Genomic DNA, 16,724 nt, shown 5'->3' with positions numbered 1-16,724 from the left:
TTTTGTGATTATTGGGGTGATTTTCTGAATATCCTCCTGTTCCATTTCAAGCTACCCCCTTTGGCGTTGTGCTAACTTTGAACACTGCCCATATGAAGCATGAAAGTGTTAAACCAAACTACATATTTTTGCATCTGTTGCCATGAGCTAATGAAAAATGCAAGATACAATAATACACACATCTGGACAGTAGGAAGAGCTAGGTAAGTAAGGGAAACGTAGCAATCTTACACTGAGAGCTTTTATTATAATATGAGCCCTTGTATCCTCAGCCTTATTTTGAAACCACTCAGAAGTATGACTGTAACTTTCACAATGCCTCATTGTCTCTCTAGCTATCCTATAGTCCAGTTAATTTAGCAAGCACATGTTTATGATGGATCATGTAAACAACTGGAAAGTTTTAATGGTTAACCATGGCAGTCATATTGTGTAAGAATCAAACTGCTTTAAGTAAAAGGACAAAGTTCATAAAATAACTCTCTTACAAGTGCTTTAATCAGAAACATTTTTTTAAAAATACACAATTTTATTATGAAAAATGAAACAAAATCACCTTCCATTGATGGATGGTAGCTATTTGCAATTCCTTGTTGTGGCTGGATGCATTAAATGACTTAAAATGTAATATTCAGGGTGTGCCTTGAGCTGTGTTATTCTCATCTGGAATTTTTCTGCTGCTACAGACAGCAGACAAGATGTAGATACACAATCTACCTACTAAGTATTTTCTTTTGAAACTGATTCCAAATGGGATTTTCTTAGGGAAGATCTGGTTAGAAGCTAGGTATGCAATGTATGTCTACAGCAAGACAAGCTAGAAGGAGTGTGGGTTAAAAAACTGATTATAAAATTTAAGGGAGACACTAGATTTAAAAAACATATTCTTCAGCCTCCCCATCTCCATATACCAATTGAAGCCTCCTACCATGCTTCTTGCCAAGCAGACAAAAAAATAGCTGTCTCAGACTAACTAAAAAAAAAAAAAAAAAAAAAAAAAAAATTCAAAAGTTGAATAAGATAATCTTTGCAGGCGATTTTGTTCAATTTCCTGTTTTATCTCTACATTTTCATAGGGATAGAATCAGAGAATGCTTATGCACTGAAGTGAGAGATACCCCTTTGTGGCAAAGCCATGTAGGGGTTCTTGCATATTTTACAGCCTTGCTACTCAAATCATGGTTCCCAGAGGAGTGGCACTGACATCACCTGAGAGTTTGTTAGAAATGCCTGCTCCAGGGCCAGACCTACTGAATCAGAATCTGCATTTTAACAAGATCCTCAAGTGATTTGTTTGCACACTATAATTTGAGAAGTAACACTTTATCAGTGATCATTTTGCTTTTTTTCCCTTTTTTTATGATTAATAATTTGCACATGTACTTGGAGAAGACTCAGTTGTCTGAACATGGCTTACTTTGGGTATTCTCTACAATAATTTATTTAATGTGGTGCCCTCTTCTCCCTTTTTCTACCAATTAATTGCATGCTTCTAGGCCACCAGCACTTACTGTCCTTAGCAATTTTGTGAAGGCACATCTATCTACATAAACTGTAACTGGGAAGTCGTCTTTTAATAAAATTACACAATATGCTTCAAAGCTATGTGTGTGATTGTGGAATGTGAAACTCACAAGCTACTAATAGTGATCAAATAAAACCTAAGAGAGATATTATGTTTTCACCACTAGGTGGAAATAGAGTAATTTCAAGTGTGTTTTTTTCAAGGCCATGAGCTATTGCAGTAGTACTTCATAAGCTGAAAGGAACCTAAGAAATCATTTAGTTTAATTCTCATCACCTTAATTTCATAGATAATAAAACTGAGGTTCAGAGATATTAAGTAAAATTGTATATATCTTACGAAAGTGAGTCTTCTAGAGCTCCTAGAGTAAGAGTTGCTAGTAATGCTTGATTCTTCAGTCATTGTTATCCATAAGGATAATGTGTTATCTTTCAGCATGAAGAAGACATGATGTGACACATATATCATCTATGTGCTCTTGCTAAAAAATAATGACCAACACAGCTACTAATGTTTGTAAAGATAGGCTAGAATAAGACTATTGTTTCTTGTTTTCTATACTGTAATTAATCATACTCAAGTGATAATCCTCTTTTTTTCCAATGAAGAGATATTCAACAATCCCTATAATGTTATGTGAGACTTCAATGAGATTTATTTTTACATTTTTGGTTTTTACAGTTCATAATGGGTTCAAGTTAAGTGACCTAGAACAGGGCTTTTAATTAGCAGGTTAAGAGAGAATTTAATGCTTTTCAGAGCTTGAAATCCATGGCCTTTTTTTTTTTTTTTTTTTAAATAGAGATGAGGTCTCACTATGCTGCCAAGGCTGGTCTTGAACTCCTGGCCTCAAGTGATCTTCCCACCTTGACCTCCCAAACTGCTGGGATTATAGGCATGAGCCACTGCACTCATCCCCATGACTGTTACAGGAAGAGAATCTGAATTTTAGAGTTTAAGAGAAGTTAGAAATAAGGTACTCCAATCATACGTGTATATATATCAGATAAGGCATCTGACAACAAGGCGTTGAATGTGTTGGCCCAGTAGCAGAGCAATCACAACGCTCTTCTTTGTTCCACAGGAGACACTACCAGGTATTTTGCCTTTTATCTTTGTATTTTTGTTGGTGTGTTGTAACCGCCTGTGGATTATTCCCACTCATCACATCGAAGATTGTGTTTAAAAGTTTAAGTTGTAGGTAATGCCTTACGGTTAAAAGCTATTTCTTAAGTACCTAAGTATCTAGTACTCCAGTGCCATTTTCTTTTTGATATTTCTGTAACATGGTTGATGATGATAATCTAAAAATTAGTATCCCGGTACTGAGCCCTGACTATTATTACCATAGTCTATACAAAAGTGGCTACAACATGTTGAAACGGCACATGAAGAGCTCAAATCCAAACACACAGGAGCTGCCCTGAGTGTCTGGAAGCCAGCGCTTGCATCGCTGACAAAGGATACACCCCACTTCCCTCGGAACGTGAATGTTTTTATTTTTTTGTTTTTTGAGACAGAGTCTCAATCTGTTGCCCAGGCTAAAGTGAGTGCCGTGGCGTCAGCCTAGCTCATAGCAACCTCAAACTCCTGAGCTCAAGTGATCCTCCTGCCTCAGCCTCCCGAGTAGCTGGGACTACAGGCATGCACCACCATGCCCGGCTAATTTTTTCGATATATATTTTTAGCTGTCCATATAATTTCTTTCTATTTTTAGTACAGATGGGGTCTCGCTCTTGCTCAGGCTGTCTCGAACTCCTGAGCTCAAACGATCCGCCCACCTCGGCCTCCCAGAGTGCTAGGATTACAGGCGTGAGCCACCGCGCCCTGCCCGGAACGTGAATGTTTTCTGAGCAGCAGAGCATCGGGTGAGGGACATGCAGGCCCTTTGTGGGACAACCACTAAGTTTTAAAGTGGTACCACAAGAGACACTGTGCTGACCCTAAAATTAGGGTAGGGAGTTGAAATGAAAAGGATGCAGTGGAGGGGAGTGAACGCCCTGCCACATGCTAAGAGACATAAACGAACCTCAGATTTTAATTCTGTTAAGGATGACACAAAAACTTGGCATGATGACTGTGGCCTCTACTCAGAGATCCATCACAGCTACAGCGAGAGTGGCAGTTAGGTGTGGTCCTCTTTCATAAGGTCTTCAGTGAGAAGGACTTGGATGGGGATTCTGGTTCTACCACTGCCCAAACTTTGCTTGCCTTATTTTCTCCTTTGAAAAATTGAGATGACACTCCTTAGCAAAAATTTAGTGGAGATTAGAGTTAATAGCTTTAAAGTGCCCGGGAAGCACAGCATCTAGCACATAGTAGGTACTCAATAAATGGACATTGTGTCTATAAAAACGGCAGACCTGTGTAGCAACTTCCTCACCTCACTCCATGTCACCTCCGGCACGGATCCGAGAGCACAAGCAAGAAACTGTGAAAAGTACACTTTGAAAAGCATTAATATAATGTTCTACACACGAGTATATGGTGTTGTTATGATTAAAGGTGAAGGCGAAACCTGCTGAAGCCCAAATACACAGTAGCTGAGAAGAAACAGGGAAGGGCTCCCTCCGCAGGGAATATAAACTAATAAAACATTCTCAAATGGCAATGGCAGTCACTTAAGCTGAAACTTCATACAGAGTTTTAGTTCAGAAAGGGCACTTCCTGAGACATCCCGCATCCCACTTATTTACCACTTCTTCTTTTTTCTCTTTTTGTTTTTCAGCTCATTATGGGGGTACAAAAGTTCAGGCTATATATATTGCCCATGCCTCCCCATCCCCCCGAGTCTGAGCTTCAATTGTGTCCATTCCCCAGACAGTGCACATCGCACTCATCAAGTAGGTATACACCCATCTCCTCCCCCTACCCCCACCTCTGTCCAATACCCAATTGGTGTTATTCCCAAATGTGCACTCAGGGAAACCAGTTTGCTGGTGAGTACATGTGGTGCTTATTTTTCCATTCTTGGGATACTTCACTTAATAGAAGGGTTCCATCTCTCTCCAGGAGAACCAAAGAGATGCCATATCGCCATTATTTCTAATAGCTGAGTAATATTCCATGGTATACATATACCACATTTTGCTAATCCATTCATGAATTGATGGGCATTTGGGTTGCTTCCACATCTTTGCGATTGTGAATTGTGCTGCTATAAACATTCGGGTGCAGGTGTCTTTTTTATAGAATGACTTTTGTTCTTCTGGGTAGATGCCCAATAATGGGATTGCTGGATCGAATGGTAAGTCTACTTGAATCTGTTTAAGGTATCTCCACATTGCTTTCCACAGGGGTTGCACTAGTTTACAGTCCCACCAGCAGTGTATGAGTGTTCCTGTCTCTCCACATCCACGCCAACATGTATAGTAGAATCTACTTAGAACTCAGGAAAATCAGTAAGAAAAAATCGAACAACCCTATCAAAAAGTGGGCAAAGGACATGAATAGAAATTTTTCAAAAGAAGATATAAAAATGGCTAACAAACATATGAAAAAGTGTTCAGCATCTCTAATCATCAGGGAAATGCAAATCAAAACCACAATGAGATATCACTTAACTCCAGTGAGAATGGCCTTTATCAAAAAGTCCCAAAACTATACATGTTGGCGTCGATGTAGAGAGACAGGTACACTTTAGCACCTTCTGATACAATCTTAGCTCAACTCAGGTGTACAGCCAACCTGAGGTCCTAATTGGGCCAGGAGTGGCCTGAGGGTGTGAGATGTGGGTTTGTCCCCTGAGAAACAGCACAAGGTCAGAGAGGCAAAGCAGTTTATCAATCAATCCATCAATCAATCAGCCAAACAGCAGATCAATCAATTCCTGCCGCCGGAGCCCGGCACGGGCTAATCGATTGGTCCTGGTGTTTAGAAAGGAAAAGCGGCTGCGGCTTAGCGGTCAAGCCGAGGGGAGCAGGAGAGGCGGGGCCGGGGCGCCGGTTGCCTCGCCACCCCCATTGCCCAGCGTCCTAGGCGTGCTGAGGCGCCGCAACATGCCGGGGCTGGCGTCCGAGGAGGCGTGGGGTGCGCCCGGCGAGTCCCAGCGTGCAGGAGGTACCCCGGGAGCCCTCGCTTCCCGGGGCAGGTGGAGCCGGTTCGCACCTCCGGCTCCCGCGAGCGAGGCCGGCGGGCGCGCGGGGGGCTGGGCGGGCGCGCGGGGGGCGGGGCGGGGGCCGGGCGAGGCGCGCCTCCCATTGGCCGCCGGGCGCCGCGCCGTGCGGGCCGCCTTCATAAAGCGGCCGCGGGCGCCGGGAGCCGCGCAGCACGCTCTCCGCGCAGGCCCCCTCTCCGCTCGCTCCTCACGCCCGCCCGCGCCTACCATGGCCCCCATTCAGCAGCTGGAAGGAAGATGGCGCCTGGTGGACAGCAAAGGCTTTGATGAATACATGAAGGAACTAGGTGAGGCACCTGGCTCGGCAGCGCCGGCAACGTGGCGTGTGTGTGGCCGTTCCTAGGTCCCCATCAGCGTGCCTGATTCCGGGGCGGGGGATGCTCGGCAGCCTAGCCCCGGCCCCTCCCATCTCTCCACCACCACGTGGCCCCTGGGTGCAGCGCGGCGCGGCACCACGCGCGCAGGCACCACGCGCGCAGGCGGCGAGATTCCGGAGACCTTCCACCTCGTCGTCCCCCAACGTCTCTTCTCCGTCTTTCCTCTCCGCCAAGTAGCGGCCAAAATGCACTTCTCTCGAACCCCTCCGGGCAGCCCCCTTAACGTTTTATTTCCGTCCCCTGCAGTCATCCTTCCCCTTCCTGCCACCATCCTATCTCTCCTACTTCCCTCACCCAGCCTGCCGCATCCTTTGTTTCTGGATGGCCCGCGAGTCCCCTTCCCTCTTCTGCACGGGCACGTGGCGCGCGGTGTCCAGCAGAATCCCTGAAGGTCTGAACCCGGCTACAGCTTCAGCTTCCATTCCGTCGTCGGCCACACCTCCCCCAGGTCTGCTGCCCACCCTCACCCTTGAGCCTGGCCCTTTGGGTTGGCGCACTGAGGAGTACCGGGGCTTCCTCACCCTCTGTGCCCAGAACCACGCGCAGCGCTGAGAGGCGTGGCGCTGGCATCGCTAACCCGCTGCTGGGATTGCCAGGCTGGGACTCCGCAGTGAGTGGGTGGCCTGTGGGAGGTGCGCCATGAGGCCCACTGTGCCCCCGTGGTGACCGTGCGTTGCCATCCTGGCCTCTGCATCTTGAGGGTGAAAGGTAAGGAGGCAGTGGGCTCTCTTGGAAAACCATAACGGAAACAGCGAGGCCCTCCGGAGGCCGCTAACTGCATGCATAGGTGTGGCCCTGCTGAAGGCACTTGCCTTCTTAAAGCCTTCCAAAGGAAAATGAATCTCTGTAGCAAAATTCAGGTTCACTCTCAGGGAAAGCAATGCTTCATTTCTGTTGCTGCCCTTTTGTAAGCCAGTGACAGCGATTGCATGCTGATTGAGACAATGAATATATAGCAAACAAAATGGCCCTTTGTCACTGGCTGCTAGGAAGTGGGGTGGAGTTAGCATAACGTGAATCCTCTCTGGAAGGGGGCTTCCAGCCCTAAGGGATTGCTGGGGACCAAGAGGGTGCTTCAGAAGCCAGTATCCACAAATGTTAACCCGACTGCCCTCTGATGAAGTGATCACAATGACCCTTTGTTGACACGTAGTCACTGCTGCACTTCAGAATCACTCCATCAGCATCTATCAGAGACTGTGGTGTTAAGGCTGGTTTGTGGTGAATCACGAGTGTGTTTATCATACTGTTGGTAAAACAAGAAGGCAGGGTTTTCCTCTGTAAACCTAGATCAAGATGACTGGAAAAAGGCACTTACTACATTCATCCAGGAAATAGTGTTTGTATGTGCCAGGTGTGAGGACCAAATAGAGAGCACCTTCTCTACCCATTGGAAATTGTGTTTAGGGTTGGAGGGATTGTTTCCAGGATTCTGGAGTCATAAGGTTGTCAAGACGCAATTCATTAGGGAGCAATCAAGGTGTGAGATGAGCAGATCCCATTTATTTGTCCAAAGTGAGAATAAATGATGACTCAACTAACACCACAATGCACCAGCCCTGAGCTAGCAAAAGAGAAGGCTCCAGGGGGAAATTTAAAGCCTGGCTGAGTGCTCCTCATCAAGACGGTCATGCTGCTTAGGTTGTCAAATGGATTCGGCCTGGATCAAAGGTTCCTTATAAATGTTAACTCCAAGAGGAAATACACAGATCATAAATTAATTTATAATTTAGTAATATGAAACTTCATAGCTATATAAATCAATACAGTAATTGAGTTATACATCTGTGAAATGTTTTCTCTTTTTAGGGGTAAGATTTTTTCCATTTATTAGCATTACAAGTGTGCTACTAACTCTTAAAACATTGTGCTATTTGAATATCTCAGGATTGATTTCTATTTTCTGTAGCTTATTAATCAACTATTTATCAACTATTAATCAACTATTTATATGTCAGACTGTGCTGGAATCATAGACTAATATAATGACAGAATCCAGTAGAAGGGAAAGACTGAGCAAGCTCCAGAGTTTGCAATTTTGAATGCTTTGTCTCCACCTTCTATCAGCTGCTTTGGGTAAATAAGTTTTAGAGGTTTGTATTTCTCCCCTCGCTTTCTGAAGGCCAGTGTAGCATGGTGGCCAAGAGCTGAGATCTGAAGCAAGATTGCCCACACTATTGGTTCTTAGCTCCATTACTTCCTAGCTGAATGAGCTTGGGCAAGTTACTGCAGTGCCTTACTTTCTCAGCTGTAAAACGGAGACAAGAATATCCACCTCTCACAGGGTAGTTGTAAGGCTTATGTGAATTCATATATGTAAAGTGCCGCTGCATGGTGAGCACTGAATATGTGTTTATGATAGTTACCAATAAGCAAACAAGTGAAAATATGCCAAGCATAGTGATTACAATTGAATTATTACTTTTATTATCTATATGATAGCTTTGGTCTTCCTTTAATTTAACATGATTTAACATTCTACAGGAGTGGGACTAGCTTTGCGAAAAATGGGTGGAATGGCCAAACCAGATTGTATCATCTCTTGTGATGGCAAAAACCTCACCATAAAAACTGAGAGCACTTTGAAAACAACACAGTTTTCTTGTACCTTGGGAGAGAAGTTTGAAGAAACTACAGCTGATGGCAGAAAAACTCAGGTTTGTCATCATATGTTATAGAATCACAGAAGTGTCTAGCATGATAGATTGAATTAAGAACATTTTTCTGTTTACAGGCAAGAACTTAATAGAAAAATTAATTTATGAATTCAGTTTTGACAAATAAGTAAAAGTACCAACTTTGTAGAATGAGTATCTATTATGAACTTCTAGATTGAAAAGCACAAACTATATTGTAAATAAAATCAGTATGGGTTAATGAAGTAGACCCAGCAAGGACAAGATGAAAAAAATGTTAAGGAGGTTATGAGTTATGGAAACTCTCTTGTAATATACTTTGAGAGATTAAAAAGTGAGCTTTATTTTTCCAGACTGTCTGCAACTTTACAGATGATGCACTGGTTCAACATCAGGAATGGAATGGGAAGGAAAGCACAATAACAAGGAAATTGAAAGATGGGAAATTAGTGGTGGTAAGTGTCAAACTGCTTGTGTCTTACTGGGCTGCTTCTTTCATTCCTAGTTCACATAACTGATCATTATTAGGAGAATTAAGTTTGGGAAGACAAAAATGCAAAATAACAAGTTAAATACTGCAACACTGATGATGTGGGGATAGAGAAGTGACATGAGGACGTAGCTGGAGGATATAGTCCTTTCTCTGCTCTGCCACTTCACCGTGCAATCTTGGCAAGTCACCCAGCTGCCCTCTTAGCATACATTTTTCCCTTTCTTTAAACTGAGGAATAATATTTACAAAGACCAAATGAATAATTTGGATATGCTCAACACTTTAGTTTTCAGTAAAGCATATGCATATTATAAGCAAAACAATAGGTTCCAGCTTCTCTCAAACCCAGGAATCCAAATGTCTCCATTTATCAAGTAGATCACAAGGTTTTGTGGGATCCTTATCCTAGTATTTTTTTTTTTTTTGCCACTATTGCTTTAGAATGTAAGACTAACCTCACTCTGTAATATCATTCTTCCTCCTAGGAATGCATCATGAATGATGTCACCTGCACTCGGATCTATGAAAAAGTAGAGTGAAAAATCCATTGTCACTCTGGGCAGGAATTAGTTATGAGAATGAACAAGCTCAGTTCAATGAGCAAATCTCCACACTGCTTGTTTTTTTGTTTTGTTTTTTTTTTCATTACTGTATTCAATTATCTTTATCACAAATATTTTACATGCGACTATTTCAAAATGTTGGTTTAATTAGGTTCATCCCTTTGGTTAATAAATAAATGTGTTTATGCTAATCTATTTTGTATGTATTCTTTAACTTTACAGAAAATTAGTAATGAGTTTTAATAATTATAAATTGAGTAAATTCTGAGGTAGTCTTGAGGGTGCTTTATTGAGATTGTATTCTAGCCATTTATCTGTAGAGCTACTTTTGTGGCAGATACAGTACCAGTCATTTAAGCTTACCCTATACTATTTGAACTTTGTATCAATTCAAGAAAAATTTCTGGCAGAGGCAGTTCTCATTAAAAGGTAGCTACATAAACTTTATCATTTAAATATTAAATAAAGGTTAAATTAGCATCATTGGCTAAATCATGCTTTTAATGGCATGTTTATAACTATTACTCAGGAATTCTCTGTGGCTGAAAACTCATTAGTAAACTTATTGAAGACCTAACCATGTGCCAGGAACTGTTTGATTGAGGTACATCTGAACACAGTGGACACATCATTGCCCTCAGTGTAAGGAAACACTCCCAGCTTTAGAAGAACACTGTACTCATTAACAAACGTCACAAAAGTATTAGTAATTCCTGGTGTGTATTTACACACACAACAATATACACAACATGCTATGTAAAGAATGACTAGAATTCTAGTGGATCTCTGGTCTATTTCTTGGACCCAAATACAAATATCTGCAATTCACATTTGGAGAAGTAGGTTGTCAGCCCTGGGCTAAAGCTTTGTGTATAGGATTCTGGAAGCAGTAATTAAGGGGCTGGTACCATGATCTCCATTCTGCAAATAGGAAAACAGGTTTTTGACTAGCTAACTTGTTCAAGGACACAGAAGTACTAGAGCTTCATTGTGAACTTATAAAGTCCACTCACTGTGTTCAGTTATGCTTTAACACTGCCTCGTGTCAGCTCATATAGGGAACCTGAGTCTAAAGTCCTAAAATGTATTTTTTGAAACCACCCTCTGTGTGCTGAGATGTTAGCTGCTGAGAATCTTCTCTTAAGAATTACCTAAAGCTAGCAGTGAAAGAGTTCACCTCTCACTAATACTCTAGCCCTGTGCTGTTTAATAAGTAGCCATCAGTCGTGTATGGATATGGAACCCTTGAACAAGTATGGCTAGTCTGAATTGAGATGTACACGTGGGATTCCAAAGTCTTGATATGAAAAGTAAAATACCACATTAGTGTTTTTTTTTATATTCATTACATATTGACATAACATTTTTGGCTATAGTTGGTTACCTAATTATTACATGTTAATAAAATTAATTTTGCCATTTTGTTACCTTTTTTTAATGTGGCTAGGGAAAATTTAAAAATTGCATGTGCTTGCGTTTCTTCGTATTTTTTTCTGAGCAATACTGTTCTAGACTTACTTTCTATTTGAATTTCCATCTTGCTTATTTTAGTCTCTGGGCTAGAGTTCCTCTTTCATTCTTCTTTTCCACTTCTAGTAATAGTGTACGTTTATTCCACATTCTCCCTGAACTAAACACTAGGCCAAGTACTTGGAGTGTTTTGTGATTCTCAGAACCAGCCTAAATGATGTGTATTAACTCTGACATTTCTGCATCATATAGATGAGGAAACTAAGGCCCAGAGTCTAGGTAGTGGTCCCAAGCCATGATTGGAGCACAAGTTTATCTGACCATACGACCTGTGCTATGTTAGCTGCTGTGTTCTAATCCATATACGGCTTAGTTACTGGACTGCCGAGTATCACCAGAGGGACAGTAGGCCCACGTTTCTTACATGGGGGAGCTGTTGACATTTTGGGTGAGAGAACTTTGTGTTAAACGGTAGCAAGCATCATAGGACTTTTAGCATCCTAAAATCATGGCCACAGAATGTTCATGGCACCTACCAGTCTACTCCAAACACCTTATATGTTTCCAGATATCCCCTAAAGGCATGGTACCATACCTAGTTGAGAACCACTGGGTAGAAAAAGTCTATGTCGACTTTACGCTACCTGGTGTCAGTTAAGCTCTTCTTTCTTCTGTGCAAATTTTAATGATTGCTCCTTTATTGAAAGACCTAAAACCAATGACTTTTCTGATGATTTTCATTTCCTCTTAGCTGATGGTATGCTGCAATGCCTCACGTTTAATTCTACAACACACAGGATCTCTAAGCAGTTTCACTTTTACTACAGATCTTTCAAACCTCATTTTATTCCTATCCATCAACACTTTGTTGCTGATAACCTACAAACATTTCTCTGTGGATGCATGTATCATTTCAAACTAGTTTAATCTTTCTAAAATATGGTGTGATGGCTTAAGTGCTTGGGCTGTGTGGAGGCAGACAGTCCCAGAATCCAAATCTGGCTTAGGGCAAGTTTTTAAATATTTAACTTCTTTGAACTGTAGTTACATTCTTTATAAAAGAATACAACATTGTCTGATTTATAGAGTTGTTTTAAATATTGAATTAGGTAATGTAGGTAAAGCACTTAGCACAGAGCCCAGAATATAGTAAAGGCTTGATGTCCCACCCTCACTGCTCAACAGAATTTCTTTAACATGGAAATGCTGTATAATATTTGCACTGTTCACTACGATAGCCATTAGTCACACATGGGTGGGTATTGAACACTTGAGATGTGGTAAGCACAACTAATTGAATTTTTAATTTAATTTTAATTAATTACAATGTGAATTTAAATACCCACATGTGTTTAGTGACTGCTGATTTGGATAGCATGGGATGTTAATGTTTTCCAAAATCAAATATCTTATTTTTGTTTTATTTCAAACCTGCTTTTCTTGAAGTCTTCTCCATCTCAATGCATGAGAATGTCAGTTTTCCAATTCTCAGGCTAAATGCTCAGAGTTACCTTTGAATTCTATCTTGCTTTCCCATCTCATATCTAATCCATTAGTAAGTTATTTCAGTTTCACCTTCAGATTATATCTAGAATTCAATTACTTCTCACCTCTTTCACAGATAACCACTCTCATTCAAACACTACCGTTGTCTCTCCCCCTCCCTGCCTGTTTGCACCTTTATCCTCCCAGAGCTCTCATTTTTAAAAATGGGTTAGAATGTCACTCTATTGAGAACCTTTCACCTGCTTCTTATTTCACCTGGAGTAGAAGCCAAAGTCTTTACAAAGGTTCTGTTTGATTTGCCCGTGTCTCCCAATGTCCCAAAACCTTTCTCCAACATTCTGTCAGCTACGCTGCCTCAGGGCCTTTGCACCTGTTGGCACTGCCTGGCACAATCTTCCCCTAGGCATCTGCAGCCCACACTTTCTCACTTCCTTCGGGTCTCTTCTCTTATGTCGCCCTAGCAGTGAGTCATTGCAGACCACACCATGTGTAATAGCTGCTATCCTTCCCCCATACTCTCATTTCCCCTACGCTGCTTTATTTCTCCCCCGTGGCCCTCGCCTTTATCACCAGTTCTGACTGACTACATATTTACTTGTTTTGATTTTTAAAATTTTTTGGTATCTCCCCCACTGGAAAGTAAGCTCCGAGGAGAAGAGACTTCACACAGTGTTCTTGCTCTCTAGCACTCAGTTAGGGGAGAACCTGGCACACAGAAGATGCTCGAGACATATTTGTTGAATGAATAAATTCATTAATAAATTAATGGCTTCTTGATGCCTCTTTAACACTTTTTAATATCAATTAATGCCCTTTATGATGTTGCTACAATCTGCTTTACTTTTTAAAACCATGTTTCTTACCTTTATGTAAACCACTCCACTTCAACAGATCTCTTACTTACCCCCAAAGTAGTGTGCTTGATGATTATGGGATAAGACAGTTTGAAACGCGAAATAAAGAATTCAGCCTTGCTTTTCAGCTGGTATGCTGTGGCACTCCATTCTGCCAGGCATAGGCTACCCGATTTTGATCAATGCATGCAATTTATTTTATTGCAGTGGAGTATTCCGCTAATAGGCAATGTCTGTCGAACAGAACTGGACCTGAGTTGTTTGTGGAACATGGTGTCAATTAGATATGATTTGATACAAGAAAGATGGTTTAACACAAGTCAAACCCTCACCAAAGAAAATCGTACAGGATAGAGATGACTTAACTTTTGGGTTATGTCCTTGAGCAGTGCTAGGGCATCAACTGTTCTCTTCTAGCAGGGTCTGAGTGCCTGAGAAGGGACAGTTATAGTGAATCATGACTGTGGGATCTTTGTGGGCAAGACGAGGCATTGTTGTAGGCGAGTAGTGGTTATGCTGCATTTATCACTAACATATTCAGTGATTTCTTGAGTCTTAATCTTAAACTGTTTTCTCAAAATTCTGGTACTTGAAATTGTGCTGTGACCATAACAGGGTTGAGAACCATCTTTTTAGCACCTAGATTTTGATACTGCCAAGTCAACTTAGGCTATTGCTCAATTCTTGCTGCTTATAAATCAATGACTATTAATGTCTGTTGTATTTTAAATTCACTTTTAAGTTTATGGCAGTAGTTATAGCTTTTCCCTGGGTTTCATGACCTTACTGTTGTCTTAGCATTCATTGCTGTCCTCCTAGAATTGCCCTCTTAGAATTCACTGCTGTTTGGTGAGTCATGTGTGATGTGGGTTGGCAGGAGGAAGAACCGATGAAGCTGGTAAATGGTTTGAAAAGCCAAATGACATGTATTTTGAAATGTTATGAAAGTGGTATGACTTGCCACTGGTGACAGCAACTGGAGAATAACTGGAGTCTTATGACACCTGGTCTGGCAGGCTCTGTCACCAGATCATACGTAAACATTTACTTTTGACTCAGTCCCTCTCGCTGCCTCCTCCTCCCATACATCTTTCTCCCACACTGCACACTTTGAAAATGTCTGAAAAGAGGGTCATAATGTTTTTAAAAGAGCACTTTTTTAAAGGTGCTGGTGACACCTGGCATGGTGAACATGGTAGAGTGGGGTGAGGGTCCTTTCTCGCGGAACTGACATTCTAGCCTGAGAAGATGTATCTTAGTGCATTCTGTGCTGCTATAACAGAATACCTGAGACTGAGCAATTCATAAAGAACAGAGATTTATCTCTTGCAATTCTAGGTGCTAGGAAGTCCAAGGTCAAGGGGCCTGCCTCTGGCCAGGGCCTTCTTGCTTGCTCAGGGCAGAAGGCGGAAGGGAAAGAGAGAGTAAGAGAGCAGGAGGGGGCCATGCTCACCCTTATTATAATAAACTCATTCTTGCAATAACTAACACACTCCTATAATAACAACATTAGTGCACTTATGATGGTAGAGCCCTCATGACCTAATCATCTCTTATTAGGCCCCACCTCCCAACACTGTTACATTGGGGAGTAAGTTTCCAGCACATGAGCTTTGGGAGACACATTCAAACCATAGCAAGATGGAACATATAGGATTTCAACAAATGGCAGAGAGTGATAGATGCAGGCAGAAAAAAAATAAGACAAGTAGAGTGATAAGGAGCGAGTAGGGTGGAGGCTACATTATATGCAGCATTCAGGGAAGGCCTCTTAGAAAAGGCGAAGTTGGAACTAAGACCTGAATAATGAGCAGAAGGTAGGCAAGTGAACATCTGGGGCACTGGCATCTAGGCAGAGCGCTAGCAACTCCAGAAGCCCTGAGGTGGGGACAAACAGAGCCTCAGAGTGGCCAAAGCTTGCTGAGAGAGGAGCCACGATGGAGTCTGAGACTGGGGTGGGGAGCAGAGCGTGTGAGACCTTGTCACTGCTAGTAGGGGATTTGGGTTTATCTAAGGGGTCCAGGGAAACCATGGAGGATCTCAAGTAGGAAGTGACAGATGACCATTTTTAAAAGCCACCTTAGTTTCATTTTCATAATGGGACACTGATATTTGGAACAACTCTCTTATTAAAAACAACAGAAAATACTGGACAAAATATTTTTTAAATGCCTTAAAGTGACAATGAGCTAATAAAATTGTGAGGAATTACGAGGCCTCTATCTGGGAATCCAGAGGAGCAAGCCCGACTGTCAGGGGGGATGTTGCCCTGGAGTATTAATTGCAGATCCAGAAGAAAAGGCTGACAGGCTGAGCTGTGCTTTGGGCAGCATAGGAAACAAGAGGTCCTTTGTCTGACAGTAGAAGGGCTGAGTCCATCCTCCACTCTCATACAGAAAGATCTCCTAACGGTTGAAAATTTAGTTGTGAGGATGTTCATCTGAGTGCTTTGATATTAGCAGAGTATTAGAAAGCACATACCTTTCTAGAAATAAAAGATTGGTTAAATAACCATGATATATTCATACTACAAAATACTAACTGGTATTAAAAGTAAAAGACTAATAATAGCTTGGAGTGTTACAGTCTGAGTTTCGTGTGGAAAAATCATTAACCTGCCATTCTGCTTCTGTAAACCTGCTTGCTCCTGCTTGCTACCCCCAACACAGAAATTCCTAAGTGACTGCAACACCCTTGTTCTGCGTAAAATGATTACAGCCCCCACGTTTTGCGTGAAGCTGTTATAACTCTCATGTTTTGCGTGAACAAGATATGGCCCAGAGCCCAAACTGCCCAGATCCTGTTACACCAAAGATAAGAAAATAATATAATGATTACTCAAGGCTTTTTGTACACGTGCTTGCTCTGTCTTAGTAATTGTTCACCCACAAACTTACAATATGAAAACTTTCTGTTTCAAAGGCTCACGGCTGCTTTCTGTGCCACCTTTGGGTGGTGCAGAGAGTGGTCGCTGGCCAGCTAATAAAGACTCCTGATTTGGCTCAATTCGGTCTTTAGGTGGTCATTTCTCACGTCTCAGACCATGGCATTTGGAGGCCCCAGCGAGATCCTGCCCTAATATAGGGCACCTGGCAACCACCGGTGCCTGGAGACCGGGTGCGGAGTTGAGTGTCTTGCCCAGGGGAAGGCCTCTGAGAGACGTTCCTCAGCCCCGGGCAGAGG

The 16,724-nt window shown here is 42.1% G+C and overlaps 1 protein-coding gene across 1 annotated transcript; it reads left to right on the top strand.

Moving 5' to 3' along the window:
• Window positions 1-5,790: 5,790 nt before the first annotated feature.
• FABP5 (fatty acid binding protein 5) lies at window positions 5,791-9,902 on the top strand. The gene is made up of 4 exons (XM_069466319.1): window positions 5,791-5,929; window positions 8,504-8,676; window positions 9,009-9,110; window positions 9,634-9,902. The coding sequence occupies exons 1-4, from the start codon at window positions 5,851-5,853 to the stop codon at window positions 9,685-9,687; spliced, it is 408 nt and encodes a 135-aa protein (XP_069322420.1). The 5' UTR covers window positions 5,791-5,850; the 3' UTR covers window positions 9,688-9,902.
• The last annotated feature ends 6,822 nt before the right edge of the window (window positions 9,903-16,724 follow it).

The sequence above is a fragment of the Eulemur rufifrons genome, chromosome 3 (assembly GCF_041146395.1).
Source record: "Eulemur rufifrons isolate Redbay chromosome 3, OSU_ERuf_1, whole genome shotgun sequence".
Taxonomy (NCBI): domain Eukaryota; kingdom Metazoa; phylum Chordata; class Mammalia; order Primates; family Lemuridae; genus Eulemur; species Eulemur rufifrons.
The sequence above is the reverse complement of the archived record's forward strand: the minus strand, read 5'-3'. Positions and strand labels throughout refer to the sequence as shown.

Coding starts and splice junctions, on each gene's coding strand:
- FABP5 (XM_069466319.1), top strand. CDS start 5,851: ATGGCCCCCATTCAGCAGCTGGAAGGAAGATGGCGCCTGGTGGACAGC. Junction 8,677..9,008: donor CTGATGGCAGAAAAACTCAG/GTTTGTCATCAT, acceptor TTATTTTTCCAG/ACTGTCTGCAACTTTACAGA. Junction 9,111..9,633: donor AAGATGGGAAATTAGTGGTG/GTAAGTGTCAAA, acceptor TCTTCCTCCTAG/GAATGCATCATGAATGATGT.